This window comes from Carassius gibelio, chromosome B12, assembly GCF_023724105.1.
Source record: "Carassius gibelio isolate Cgi1373 ecotype wild population from Czech Republic chromosome B12, carGib1.2-hapl.c, whole genome shotgun sequence".
Lineage (NCBI taxonomy): Eukaryota > Metazoa > Chordata > Actinopteri > Cypriniformes > Cyprinidae > Carassius > Carassius gibelio.
In genome coordinates this window covers 7,686,784-7,700,577 of record NC_068407.1, presented here as the reverse complement: position 1 = coordinate 7,700,577, position 13,794 = coordinate 7,686,784, and the positions used below count along the sequence as shown (strand labels likewise).

Below are 13,794 nucleotides of genomic sequence, written 5' to 3'. Positions count from 1 at the left end.
AATATGGAAGCCTGAAGTTGAAACTCACTTTATATCTCAGTGCATTTCCTTCGTTGTGATGTTTTGCATCACGGCAGCAGTGAAGACGCCATCACAAGCCCCTCAGCTCAGAATTACCATTCTGCTGTCAGTCCATTTCTCATCTATTCCTCCACCCAAAGCTGTCCTGTCATCCAGCAGATTCGGGCCACGAGCAACACTCATCTCATTACCAAAGTACACAGTGCCTCTGTGGGATTCCGGCCCTGTCTCTGTCTCTTCTCTCAAACACATATACACTCAACTTTTTTTTTTTCCTGAGCTTAAAAAGTATTGAGTCTCCCAGGAAGTAGTGACAGCTTGAGGCGACAACCGGATGAAGTGACAGTAGGAAGCCACTCATTATGATCACCTCTTCCTATTTCTCTACTTTACCTCTTTTTTCATTTCCCCCTTTTTTCCTCTCTCCTGCGCTTGATCTACTTCCCCCTTGACCTGGTCATGATTTATTAACCAACATGTCCATGTCATACCTGCCACAGAGGAGAGCAGCGGACCACTGCATAACATCATTCCCATTTCTCATGCCACAAAACATACACTACTGCTGTCTTTTCTTTACTATTGTATGGTATCTGTTTACACTGACAACCAGCCTTCAGAATTGATGAAGCATGGAGGAGCAGGAGGTTGTTTCTTATAGTAAATGTGCTTGGCATGTTCATCACAGGCTACATTTGCAAAGGGCATGCAAGCTTACATAAGGAGTGAGGTCATGTGGTTTCAGTGATAACAGAGCCTACGTAAAACAATATGCGGTACAGACCCCAAATGGCCCCTAAATGGCAAATTGAAGAAGATTTTATTCAATCTACTCACCCTCATGTTGTTCCAAAGCTCGTCTGTGGTGGGAAAAAATGTAAACAACATTAAACAATGACAGGAATTTAAAAGAAATGAGTTGGATTTCCCATTCCTTGATTAACAATATATAAAATCATAAATTGACACTGAATATTTAGTATAATATAATATAGTTGACACCATATCAGATTTTTTTTTAAACAACAACAGAAATGTAATCATGGAATAAAGTATGCCTGAATTAAACACTATATAAAAATCATAAATCGACACAGAATATTTGAAAAATATTGTTTTCAAATCTTCCGTGATGCCTTACCGTATCTGAAATTTTTATATTTTGAATAAAAACAAAGCAAAAACTGTTGTCCAAAAAATACAACATACAAAAACAATAAAATGTAATTGTTGAATTTACTATTCCTTAAATAAAAAAATATATCAGAATAATAAAGTGACACTCCATATTTGAGAAATATTTTTCAAATCTTTTGTGTAAAGAATAAAGTAATAAAGTATACATGTCAGCTGATAACATGCATCATTTGTGTACATATTTATATGTACTGTAAAATAACCTACACAAGATAAGGTTTCTGAGAATACTAACAACAGTAAATATATCGGTCCAGAACCGATTTGACCCCTTTGGTCTCTCAGGCAATGTTTCTTTGAACAAGAATAAGTCTGCTTGAAATCCTCTCGGAGAGATCTTCAACAGATCGCTGTCATTCACAGGGAGAAAAGAGAAGAATACAGCATCTAATTTACAGAAAATACAAAACACTCGAAGAGTGTCTATGAAGTGAAAGCAAATTCCCTGAAGGTGAATTGATGGTCCTTCCGAGGTTAAGAGGGAATCCTAACACAACATCACACAGCACAAACACATATACTGAAGATGTGCTCTAAAGCAGACTGTAATTACTTCAGATTTGGTAGTTTGGTAAATGGACCCACCTTGAGTGCATCCTTTAGCAATAAAAGCCTTCTTTATCAGCCTTGGACAGGCTGTTTTCAGAAGAGTGTGCTTAAAAGAAAGTGGATAGGGACTGTGCTGGCAAACTAAACACAGTCCAAATAAAGTGTCGGTGTGAATTAGCGTTTTGATGAGCAAGAATTCAGTGTTTTGATAAACGCACAATAATGTCACGTTGGGGTTTAGTCTAAATAAACATGCAATGGATTGCAGAACACATAATTTAAGTAGATCAGTTTTTAATGATACACTGTGAAAAGTCCACAAGCCACAATGTGAATTTCAAAATCCCTGTGTATATAAATAAAGTGTTATTCCTATCGCAATGAAACAGATTGAGATAAATAGATATGTGTGGTCTCATGACTATACCAAATATTATTTAGCGGCAGCTGACGCTACACACCAAAATATTTCGAAAAGCCGCACCGAAATACAACTGCTTATAAAATATGGATACAAAAACATGAATAATTCTGAGTGCTGAGAGGTTTCCTCTTGAATATTCTAAAAAAACAAGGTGCCCAAAATACTAAAAGATTAGGAAAGTGTAACCTCATATTTATCTGTAGGTATAAAAAGACAATTTCATAAAAATCAAGCATGGTGGATAAGCAAAGAACCTGTTTAGTTGATCTGTTGACCTTTGGGAACAATGCTGAAGGATTGTTGATATTTTTGTAAGGTGAAGCTTTATAGAAGCTTTTTACAGTATTGTTGAACATTGCACTGAATCGAATGATGTCTTAAGTTTGTTTACATCCATTCAGACCGAGATGATTCAGAATGTCCTCAAAAGAAAAAAAAGAAACATTGCTTTTCTGGACTGAACAGGCAATGTTTGGATTTGAGACACAACAGAGACGAACATAAAGCAGCAGAATAAATTAAATTGCTGTTGTTCTTTATACAGCGATTCAAAGCATATGGACTTGGACCGTTGGCTAAATGATCCTTATCAAGACACGCAACTCTTCTTCTAGCAGACATCATATGCGTAACAAAATACTGCGGTTACATCAGAAAATAACAATGTCTGTTTCATAGGCAGCAAGGTCTGGATGTTTTGTTGTATAGAGTATATCAGTGGCTCACGTCTGCTTGTTCTGTTGCAAAAAACATAACAGAACATGACTCTTTTTGGTTATTATTGAAATCGATTAAAATATATATATATATATATATATATATATATATATATATATATATATATATATATATATATATATATATATATATATTTACAATATAAAATACCAGTTGTGATTACTTTTAAACCCACAAGCAAATGACTAACTGATTTACTCTGCCTAGATAAAGTAAGGGATCCTGACATGGGCTTTCTGCTGAATTCCAGCCTGAATGAAACCAGCTGTAGACAGTATAACACCGGGATCTTCTAACTTCAGGTTGATCTTGCACAGTTTCATTAGAATTAATCATCATTACAGCTGTCTGCAATTCTTGTAAGAGCTGGAGCATGCAAACTTAATTTGGATCACAGTTTTTTTTAAGAAACCAGCATGTGACCAATGTGCAGGTTCCACCCCTGGTTCTTAGGCATATATATATATATATATATATATATATATATATATATATATATATATATATATATATATATATATATATATAAAATAATAACCATTTATTATTGTTTTTCAAAAATATGATATATTATATAAGATTATTTGGGCCCAGATGTTATGGTAATGCCACCTGATAGAGAAACACTCAAAAAATTGTAACATTTTAAATGTATTACGTAAGTCCAATATCTACTGAAATCAATAAATATTTGAATGTTGTAAATTATACTTTTTATAAATTTAAAGGAAGAAAAAAAAAATTCAGCCAGTTTTTTTTTTTCAAATGAGGGGCTTTAGACGACAGAAGGCAAGTTCACATACTAACTCGCTTTTATTAATACAGAACTGCATGCTACAGAGACTGTACAGCATTAACATTTATTCATTACAAAACATGGTTTTTGGGAACCATTTCAAATAATGGAAAACAAAATGAAAAAAAGAAAAAATGAAATAAAAACCAAAATAAAAAATATAAGAGCATAAAAGAGAACAGGAACATCACAGCCGTTAAGGAAACATTCAAACTATTCATCATTAGCATCTTAATAAACCAGAGAAGTAATCGACGGGTACAGTTGCGTCATGTCAACTACAATGGCACCGAATGAATGATTCTCTTGTAGCTTTTTTACAGCTTCTTGCAACATCAACATGCCTATTGTTCTATCTACCTATATGTAGTAGTGTACTTAAAAGTGGCAGTTTGTGTTTTTTTTGTAGTATTTAATAGTTTTTTTATGAACCTCCTAATATACATAATTTGGCCCTTCAAGGTTTATACAGTATGACGTCCGTCTTTTATTAAGTTTAAATTTTATTATTTGACAATCTGCTACCAAACACATTTGTTATAGCAACATTTATACTACATACATAGCAATCTATGTAACGTCACAGCAAATTATGGTTGAAAAAAAAAAAAAAAACATTGGACAACGAAATAACCTACAGCGTCGCAAGAGGTGGAGATAAAATTATCACAAATTTTGGCACGGGAAAAAATCTGTACACAATTCTACAGTCCGGCGGAGATGAGACTGTGCAATAGAAAAGAAGGGCTTGAGACAAAATTCGACTGCTGAAGACATGGAACCCACCGTCCCCATTTCAAGTTTCCTTTTCACCTAGAGTTAAATGGCTTATAGATATGTTTCTAGAAATTAAATTGTGCATACATCTGTTCGTTGTTGTTTTTTGCTTTTAAATGTTTTTTTTTTTTTGAGAATCTACACTGTAGTTTATGTGGCATCCTGGTTTAAAAAAAAATAACAACAAAAATAAAAAAATAAAAATTTAATTCATGTCAAAGCAAATCATTTGAAACTTCAAAACCTCATTGTAAAAATGGATCATATATATATATATATATATATATATATATATGAGTTGTTTACGTTAAGAAAAAGAATATTTATACAATGTATTAAGAAAAGGAAAATATTTCAAAAAGGGACAACATACAAGATACGACAAGCAATCTCTAAAGCAATAAATACTACTGGTCCTAGCATTGTGACAGTTTGTCTTGAATATCCCAAAACCCCCCACCCCAAAACACCCATCCAATCAAGTCCGCCCATCCCAACCCGAGTCAACTTCCCTCCCTCTGGTAAACAACACCAAAAAAAAAAAAAAAAAGCTAAAACAGACAATGCAATGGAACAATGCATATTAACACAGTAACCCCCCATATTTCTGTACATTTAAACAAGAACAAGTAACATCACGATTAAAGTTGTTCCTCAATTGGAAAGGTGTCTCCACGGTCCTCGTGCCCTCTGAGTTTTGGATAGCTGTAAAATGATTGGTTCACAAGCTCGTATTTAATACAAATAATGAAGGAGAACCAATTCTTTGAGAAAAGGGCTCATCGAATCCTCACCTACTTTGTATATCTGTCTTTAAACATGTCTATGTAAAACTACATAACAACTATGCATTTTTCTGTTGTACAGCTGTAAAACAAAAAGCAAAACATGAACAAAAACGAACCCAAAAAATTCATAAAAAAATTGGCAGATTCACAAAGCTATACTTTACAACTTAGTGTATTTAATTATCAATATTTAATCATAATAATTTCATTTTTTTTAGATAATGACAGGTCAAATATTGACCAATGAACTTTGATAAAGAATTAACGAAATTTTCAAAGCCATATCGCACAGTAAAAACAAGAGAATCGGAACACAGAATGAAAAAAGAAAAGACACGCGACAGACGGACAGACAGAGAAAGCTGGTTTTAAAAAAACAATGAAGTTAATCTATCGACTTGGTTACGAGTGAAAGGGGTTGCGTCGTGGCGGAGCTGGGCAGCAGAGAGTGGGAATGACACGCCGATGTAGGTCTGGAGGAGGCGGAGCCTGTGGGTCGGGACAAAGACATGTCTGAGGGGTCCAAGGAGCCGTTGTGTGCCGAGCCGGATGTTTTGCACGGCCCGGAGTTGTCCAACAGAGCTAAAGGTGGAGGCGGAGCCATGGAGAGGTGTTGGTGTTGGGATGACGAGAGCAGGGGGGGCGGTTTCATAGTCAGTGAGAGAGGTTGCATTTGTTCAGTCCGTGGTTTGGACTCTTTCGAGGACGGGGAGGGAGAGACCATTGAGGGGGAGATTGGGGGGGAATCTAGTAAGCTTCCGTCCGAAGAAGGAGGACTGGCACAGCTGCCTTCACCTTGAATGTAGCGAATGCACTTCTTTTTTCTCCTAAAGGAAAAAAAAAAAAGAGGGGACACATTAAAGCTCTCGGTCTGAACCTTAGAGCGAACCACACAGAGCCATAACGTCCATTCAAATGCACATATCTTAAAGTCGGGACACCCATGCTGATCTCATTAGCAACTTTTGGCAGACCCACTTTCAGACTCTGCATGAAAATGGACGCTAGAGCTGGACGAGATTGGGGTAAGAGGCATCTCGCTCTCACATGGTGTCACACGATTACATGCAGAGAGGACAGGACAGTGGGAGGATGAGAGGAAGTTCAACAGATGGAATGAGGAAGGAGGATAATGGAAGAGGTGAGGCCTACATTTCTCTTTGTTTTCCTTTGGCGGCGCAACGCAACTCCAAACAAAAGAACTCCACCCCGGTTTCGCAAACCGCGAGGGGATCCATCCGGTTTACACATCAGCTTGAATTATTACACTCCTCTTTCTCCCTTCTTTTTTCCTGTCTTTTTCCTCAAGTTCCTTCAGGGGAAGTTCAGATGGTGGGGTAAGAGGTTAGAGAGGAAGCGCTACTCTCAGCTTGCCCCTAAGACATGTGTGTGAGCGCTCTGCACAGAGGTCGTGGTGCCATGTTTGCATTTCTGCTCGGGTCAGGACCCTCCCTCGTCTGCTACGCCTACGGCCAGCCATTCCAGCCAGCCACATCTCACCAGCGCCAAGCCAGCGCGCCGTGAGGTAGGGGTAGAGAGAGAGAGAGAGAGAGAGAGACGAGAAGTGATAGGGTGAGAGAAAGCACGAGTAACAGAGAGAGAGAGAGGGAAAACCTCAGTGTACCTTGCCCTACCTGACCTGACCAACCCCCCTTCCTCCCCAAAAACTCTCTTTATCCTGCCTAAAGGGCGAGCTCAGTGATGCAGCCGAGGCTAACTCCAAAAAGAGAAAAGAAAGAGCAACAAATACAGAGAGTAAAATAAAAGGGAATTAAATCAAAGACAGGGGGAGCTAGAGAGTTGCGGGAGAACTGGGTTCAATTAACCGCCAACTTTTTTGTGGTTTTGTCATGAAAATATCAGCCAGGTAAGGATTGTTTCTCAAGTCATACCCCTGCCTGCTCTTATGTGTGTTGATTTCAGACGGAAAGTGCGAAAAAGACACTGAGAGAGACAGTCACGGAGGTCGATACACACTATGATGAAGAAAATGACAATAAGAGGACGGAAATCTTGTCACTGTATCTTGTAAACCCACTTTATCTGCAAAGAACAGACTTAATACAGAGGAGATGTGGCACTTCAGGGTCAAAGATGGGTGAATAGGGGCAGAGATGTGTTCGTTTGATCCGGCTGCTACTCTAGTCTGTGTAGTACAGCTACGGAATGCGGTTCAGGTCTGTCAAGGTGCTAACTGCCTGTCAAACAGCAGCAAATAAGCTAATATCCATTTTTTAAGAGCCATATTGATTCTAAGTATCTCACTGTGTTCCTTATTGATTTATGGGTCTCTGAGGGAATTCCTCCAGATGCATCTTTCAGGAAACAGAGCTGAGTGAGGTCTTTTAACCTTACAGCTCCCTAAATCAAGACGCAATTACCAGTGTTTTTCTCAGCACAGCCCAAAAAATACACAGGCTGTTCTTCTGAATAACAAGAGTTGCTGATGAACGGCACTAACCTGCAAAAAATACAACCTCATCAACTCCACCTACACACATCCATACAAATAAAACAGTTACTGGCTAGCAAGGTTTTGTTTTGTTTTGAAGAAATTGCTAAATATTGCGAGGTTTCAACTTTTCTTTCTAAAAACTGACAACTGGCAAAACGAAGTCTACAAAAGAAAGATGAATTACTGTCGCGCTTTTTCATACAGTATTTAACTCAAACAAATATCTAATGGAAAATATAGCAATTTTTGCATTTTCAGTTTACCCCTCCATTGGCAGATATGGCAAACTGGACCCTGTGTCCAACGTCCAACACTCAGATTGACATATACTCTAAAGTTGAGAAGCTTTCTGCTGCTCCTGAAGGAGGTCAGACTAGAGGGAGTGGATTTTTGGAGAATCAGATGGATTTCTACACTAGAAGGATAATGAAATCGGTGGAACAGGGGATACAGTTGGGCAAGTTGAAAACGGACAGTGGAGTATCACAACAGCACAAAGTCTGATGTCCACGATGGAAGGGTGAAAAGGAAAAAGTGCACAAGCATGATACAGAAAAGGGTATTACTTAGCAGAAACAAATACCTACCATCAACATATTCCCAATTCAAAGACTGCTTGTATTAGAACAGAAAGACAAGAAGTTGGGACTGAATAAAGGGGTTATAAGAGAGGAGTGGAGAAGGAAGAAGAAGGGGAAGAAAAAAAAGAGAGAGGGGGGATGAGATGGCATCACCCCAACCCTACCCTCCACAAAACAAGTGGCTACATCACACAGTTCTAACAGAAGTTACCAGGGCAGAGCAGTAAAAAACAGCAGATTAGTTCCTTGGGCAGAAACACCAGCAATACTGAATTATACTACATAAAAACTCAAAACTTTAGGCTTGACTTGAAATTGTAACCACAATGCCTGTGTAATTATGATTTTGACATTTTCTGCCCGAGGATTTCAGTTCATCTGAAGTGTTTCTAAAATCAGAAAAGGACAGAAACAAGTAAGAAAAAAAGTATTTGTAAAACATATCAACTGTAACAAGGCCTCAGAAATTGAAGTAGGAAAATATAGTCCATGGAAAAAGTTTCGAAAAATGAAAAGCTGATTTTTTTTGTCATCTTAAAATCAACAACATCTTAATTTAGATGTTCTCCCCAAGAATGGGGCTGGGAATATACCTGCAGGGTTTGCACCATAAACCCAGCTGGTCAAGCCCGAACAAGGCACGACACTTCTTAGGGGTATTTGAATCTGTTATCCACAGAAGAACATAACATACAACAAAGAAAAAAAAAAAAAAACACGTCATTGGACACACAAAGGCATGGAGCTAGAGCAAATGATTCAGCTGTGGACATTGGTACCGTGCCTCCCCAAAAAAACTTACCATGACCAGCTCCTCTCAACCCTCTGGCCACACCCCTCCCCCTTAATAGAGGGAAATAACCCCGCCTTTTTATCTAACCCCGCCTCTTTTCGATTCAATTAAAAAAAAGTACTACATGAACTCCTTTTCAAACACTCACACAAAAAGGACCACACAAACAACCCTTCCATCCCACCTAGCAATGAAAAAAACTAAACAAAACAAAAAAACCATTGCCCAGATTTGCAGAAGCTGATTGGCAGAGGAAGTGGCATGGAGAGAATGCGAGGCTGAGAGAGCCAGAAGAGTGTGAGGAGGCACCAACGAGAGAGTTCCCCAGCTGTCACCTGCTCTAGCACACCTGCCGGCACACCAAATACACACCTGCATGGGCCACACCAGTTATTCTGCTGGTCGAGCCCGAAGCGTGCGCGACACTTCTTTGGGGCGCTCAGATCTGACGGGACGAAGAAGGGAAGAGGAAGCCAGCAGAGGAGAGATGAAATCAGAAAAGAGAGTGGAAAGAGAGATACATTGAATCCAATGAATTTGACAGGCTCTATAAAAGTCTTTTTTCCCTTACACATAAATTTAAATAGTAGCAATTGACCATATTTTGTTAGTAATACAAACAATTAGAAATTAAAAACTGGCAAGAAACAAATATGAAAGTAAATGATGACAGAAATTAATGCATCAGCACTCAGTGCATGCCTTTTCATAATCAAGGCTCTTTATGGGTAAGTAAAAACGTATTCGTTAAAAGGCAAGCGTTGCAGGATGCAGCAGATATGGATACATGTCTGCCGGCCATTCTCTGGCTGTTCTAGACTAGAGGAGGTGATAGGGACAGGTTGTTGAGGTAGCAGGAATAGGGAGGAGCTACAGGAGGGAGGCGGAGCATTAGTTTAAGCCAGGGAAACACTACGAAGCTGCTTCATAATCAGGCCTAGTCCACGTTCATCCACCTCAAACAGCCCACCTGAGCACCAGGGGGGTGAAGGTCAATGTTAGATGGGTGTTTGAGGAGGGGTGAAGGCAGGTTGAAAGCGGAGCAGATCAAGAGGAGACAGGGCAGAGTCCACAATCATGCTGGGGCATGGGGCAGCTACTGAACGCTGTAGATTAAGGAGGTTTACCCTGATAACAACGTCTCTGGTTATTCTTAGGATAAAGAGGTCTTTCCTATAGCTGCATGCTTAGAGTTTAACAAATCGGGGATTCTTTACATAACAACATATGACTTTTAAAACAGAAGCATCTTTTGATGAAAGTATGTGTGTAATGAAAAATGGAGCAAAGGAAACAACTGATAAAGGAGCAAAATAAAGCAACATATTCTTCAAGAGAATAACTGAGCTTAGCAAATAAAAGATAGATGAGGCAAATACGTGGCATTATTCATTAAAGAAAGATCATTATATATTTGATATACTGCACAAGCACAAATACACAAAGAACCAAAAAAAAAGGGAAAAAAAGCAAGTTAGTAATTTAAGACTCAAAATGACATTAGCACCTGTAATCGGAGGGAGTGAAAGGCAAGGGTTTGGAAAATATTCTCTGTGCTCTGGAAAAAAAAAAGAACAAGATACAGAGGCCTTCAAAAGGTGTCCATGGTGGCGAGAGACCGCAAATACATTACTCGGCATACTTCCTGAACAATATCTCACAGTAATCAGCATCATAGAGAAGAACGGACAAGTGAATCAAATCAATGTAATCAGCAAACCTCCTTAATTGAAAGATGTGGGTGAATTTAAGCAACCAAACAAACACCTTTTTATATTATCACTACATAAGCAGGTATTTAAAAAGCATGCAGCAGGCACAGCCCAAAGTTACAACCACATAAACACAGTGACGCAAGCATGGGCGGCAGGATATTCGGAGGCTGGCACTCAGTCACAGGGGTGATTAACTCTCACACTCTCAAAACATACATATCACAGTACCATAAATGCTGGAGGGGGGCAGCTGGTGGGAGGGGAGGAGGTGGTGGGGGTCATGCATATTCAATGTTATTAACGCTCGACATGGGGCAAGGGGAGAGGAGGGGGATAACAAGCAGTCTATCGTGTAAATATTGCATTGGGTAGCATAGCTATATACAAAATGAGGCAGGCACAAAAAAGAGATAAAAAAAAAAAAAGGCTGGACTTTCATGTTTGAGATGTCACAGTTGTGACAGATGATGGGTCTGCTTTAATATGAGAGATAATTGCAGCTCACTTACCATTGCCCTCTCCTGCCTGCTTTTCCCTTTTTCTCTTCTTCTTTTTCCCCTGATAGTTACCCGCCAGAAAAAGAGAAATAGACAGGAACCTTAGTTATTATATTGCACAAAAGACCGAGACATGAAATGAACAAGAGAGCCCAATGTTTTCACTGATTTATTTATTCAAGTAAGAGCCTGAAGGTTTGAAACGCCACTGCAGGACAAAACAGAACTTTCCCTATCTTTCTATCGCGCTCCTTTTGTTTATTCCTTGTTGTCTTGCTGCTGCTTAGTTCTCCTTTCATTGTGTAACGATTGGAAGCTTTTGAGGTTTCTTTGAGCGGTTCGGTTTACTGGAGGGGAAGAGCGGAGTGTGAGAGAACTTTTGTTGCATTAATTCCTCCTCGAAAATGGGCTATGGTTCCATCGAACGTGCCCATGTGATCATCATGCTCCGGTTGAGGAACTTAGACTAGGCGAGTCAAGAAACATGGTCAGACTCCAAGGAGAGTTGACAGGCTGGGCGGTGGGGCCGTTTGTCAGGCACGAAACAGTAAACGGTGCGCTCGTTCCCCATTTCTGGCGGCGGAGAGAGATGTCCTCTTTCATCAAAGCCGCGAGGCGTTTAGGCCCTGTGGTTATTTAATTAGTCTGATCTCAGCTCGCCTTTCTCTTTTTAGGTGAACCAGTGGAATACTAATGAAAGAACTAGAGCTGACTTCACTGAGGAAAAGCACACATACAGTGGATGGACTTAAAAGTCTTCCAGCTTGTCTGTTTTACTGGTTTTAGACTGGTTTGGTCTGTGCGCTTTAGTTTTGGGTGACTGTCGATACACATCTAGATGGCTTTAATCTGCTCTGCGGCCCCTGTGGAGGGAATAAACAATTGTTACTTGTTGAAAACTTAAAAACTTACATAGTTGTCTCGTGCCGACCAGCCGGGGTACAGCTGCATGTGAAGCTGTCGCTCTTTCCTGGCTAACTCGTAGTATTTGGCCTGCTCCTCTCGAGACAGAGCATGCCACTGCACATATAGAAACACACACACACACACACACACATCTTTCAAAACTGTGGCCAATGCAGAGGAAGAGACCACTGATATTTTATGCTCAAATGACACGGAAGTGTTTCCAACCACCGTCATTAAAATGTCCCCTTCCCCTGGTATTGTGCTTTTACCCAGTAGCAGCATTGAGCAAGATTACAATTACACACATATAAAAATGTGAATAAGCTGCGTTTTTCCACGCAATCTGCGGCCTTAGTAGTTGAGACAGCCTGCTTCTACTTTGCATGCTGCTTTTGAGACGCTCACCCTTCGGCCTAGGATCTGGTTGATAGCTGCGCTCTCTTTCAGTGTGCATTCAGCCACCACTTTGGCTCTCATTTCCTTCATGTAAAGCATGAACGCGTTCAGAGGTTTCTTTATGTGTGGCTGCTTCTTCTTTTCCTCCTCTTTTTTCGCATCCTGATGTTTCCTGGGAATGGGAGGGATCAGACGTTAGCGTGTGCATACCAGTTTGTGATGGCGCTGGAGTGATAGAGAACTGATAAGTGTAAAGTGAACTCACGAGCTGTTGAGGGAGCCGATGTCACTGTGAGAGGACTCCTGCTTGACGTTGGACGTGACGATGGCTGGGTGGGGGATCCCTGTGGTGTGCAAACTGTGGTGGGGGGGCACCATGTGATGAGGGAACCTGGAGGAGAGAAGACTGTGTAAATCGTCAGAGTGGACACGGGTGAAATGATGGATGGACAAACATATTCACAAAGCAAAGCACTGACTATGAGCTAAAGACCTGACACATATCTGGCTATAAAGACACAGCAGGAGTAAGCTAATAGATCTGTTATGTGGGAAGAGGGAAACGGCTATAAATGACAAATCCAAAATCTAGAACTCGACATGAAACAAAAAGCATTTTAGTTCCAAAACGCAATGCATTTCGATATCAAACAAAACAGATGGAGTCAACTTTGGGAAGGATATAAATTTATTCATGTTTTGGTTGCATTATAAAAGTGGGCAAATATTAATATAATAGCCACAGCCACGTAAACAAAACAAAAAAGTCATTTCAGAGGCAGAAATTTTTTTTTTATATTAATTGTTTTTTCTTCAGAATAAAATGCACTGATAATCTGACCACAATAATTAATAGTAATGATCAAAACATTATTTTATTTTATTGTCTTTAACAAAAAGTGATCTAAAATATTCCTGGATATATTTTTTGAGAACTGTTTTCTTCAAAACACCACACATGATTCATTATAAATAAAACCATATATATATATATATATATATATATATATATATATATATATATATATATATATATATATATATATATATATATATATATAAATGGAATTTGAGTTGGCCAATTGAAAACAATAAATTTTGACTAAAGACAGATTATTATGAACTTTGTGCTTTGATGACTCTCATTCCACAAAAAAA

The 13,794-nt window shown here is 39.1% G+C and overlaps 1 protein-coding gene across 33 annotated transcripts in view; it reads right to left on the bottom strand.

Annotated features, from left to right (window-relative positions):
• Nucleotides 1-3,719: 3,719 nt before the first annotated feature.
• The window catches only part of LOC127969142 (transcription factor 7-like 2), an 85,744-nt gene continuing 75,669 nt past the window's right edge, over nt 3,720-13,794 (bottom strand). For 3 of the 33 annotated variants that reach the window (XM_052570865.1, XM_052570873.1, XM_052570881.1), the window contains 7 exons: nt 12,902-13,027; nt 12,646-12,808; nt 12,244-12,351; nt 11,344-11,392; nt 10,627-10,677; nt 9,492-9,564; nt 3,720-6,117 (listed from right to left, as the gene is read on the bottom strand). In XM_052570865.1, the coding sequence (XP_052426825.1) occupies nt 5,676-6,117; nt 9,492-9,564; nt 10,627-10,677; nt 11,344-11,392; nt 12,244-12,351; nt 12,646-12,808; nt 12,902-13,027 (1,012 nt within the window). In that variant the 3' untranslated portion in view covers nt 3,720-5,675. Of the gene's footprint in view, nt 6,118-8,331; nt 8,394-8,919; nt 8,993-9,491; nt 9,565-10,626; nt 10,678-11,343; nt 11,408-12,243; nt 12,352-12,645; nt 12,809-12,901; nt 13,043-13,794 lie in introns of those variants that run through there. The other 30 variants (XM_052570861.1, XM_052570869.1, XM_052570862.1 and 27 more) reach the window with 23 other exon arrangements.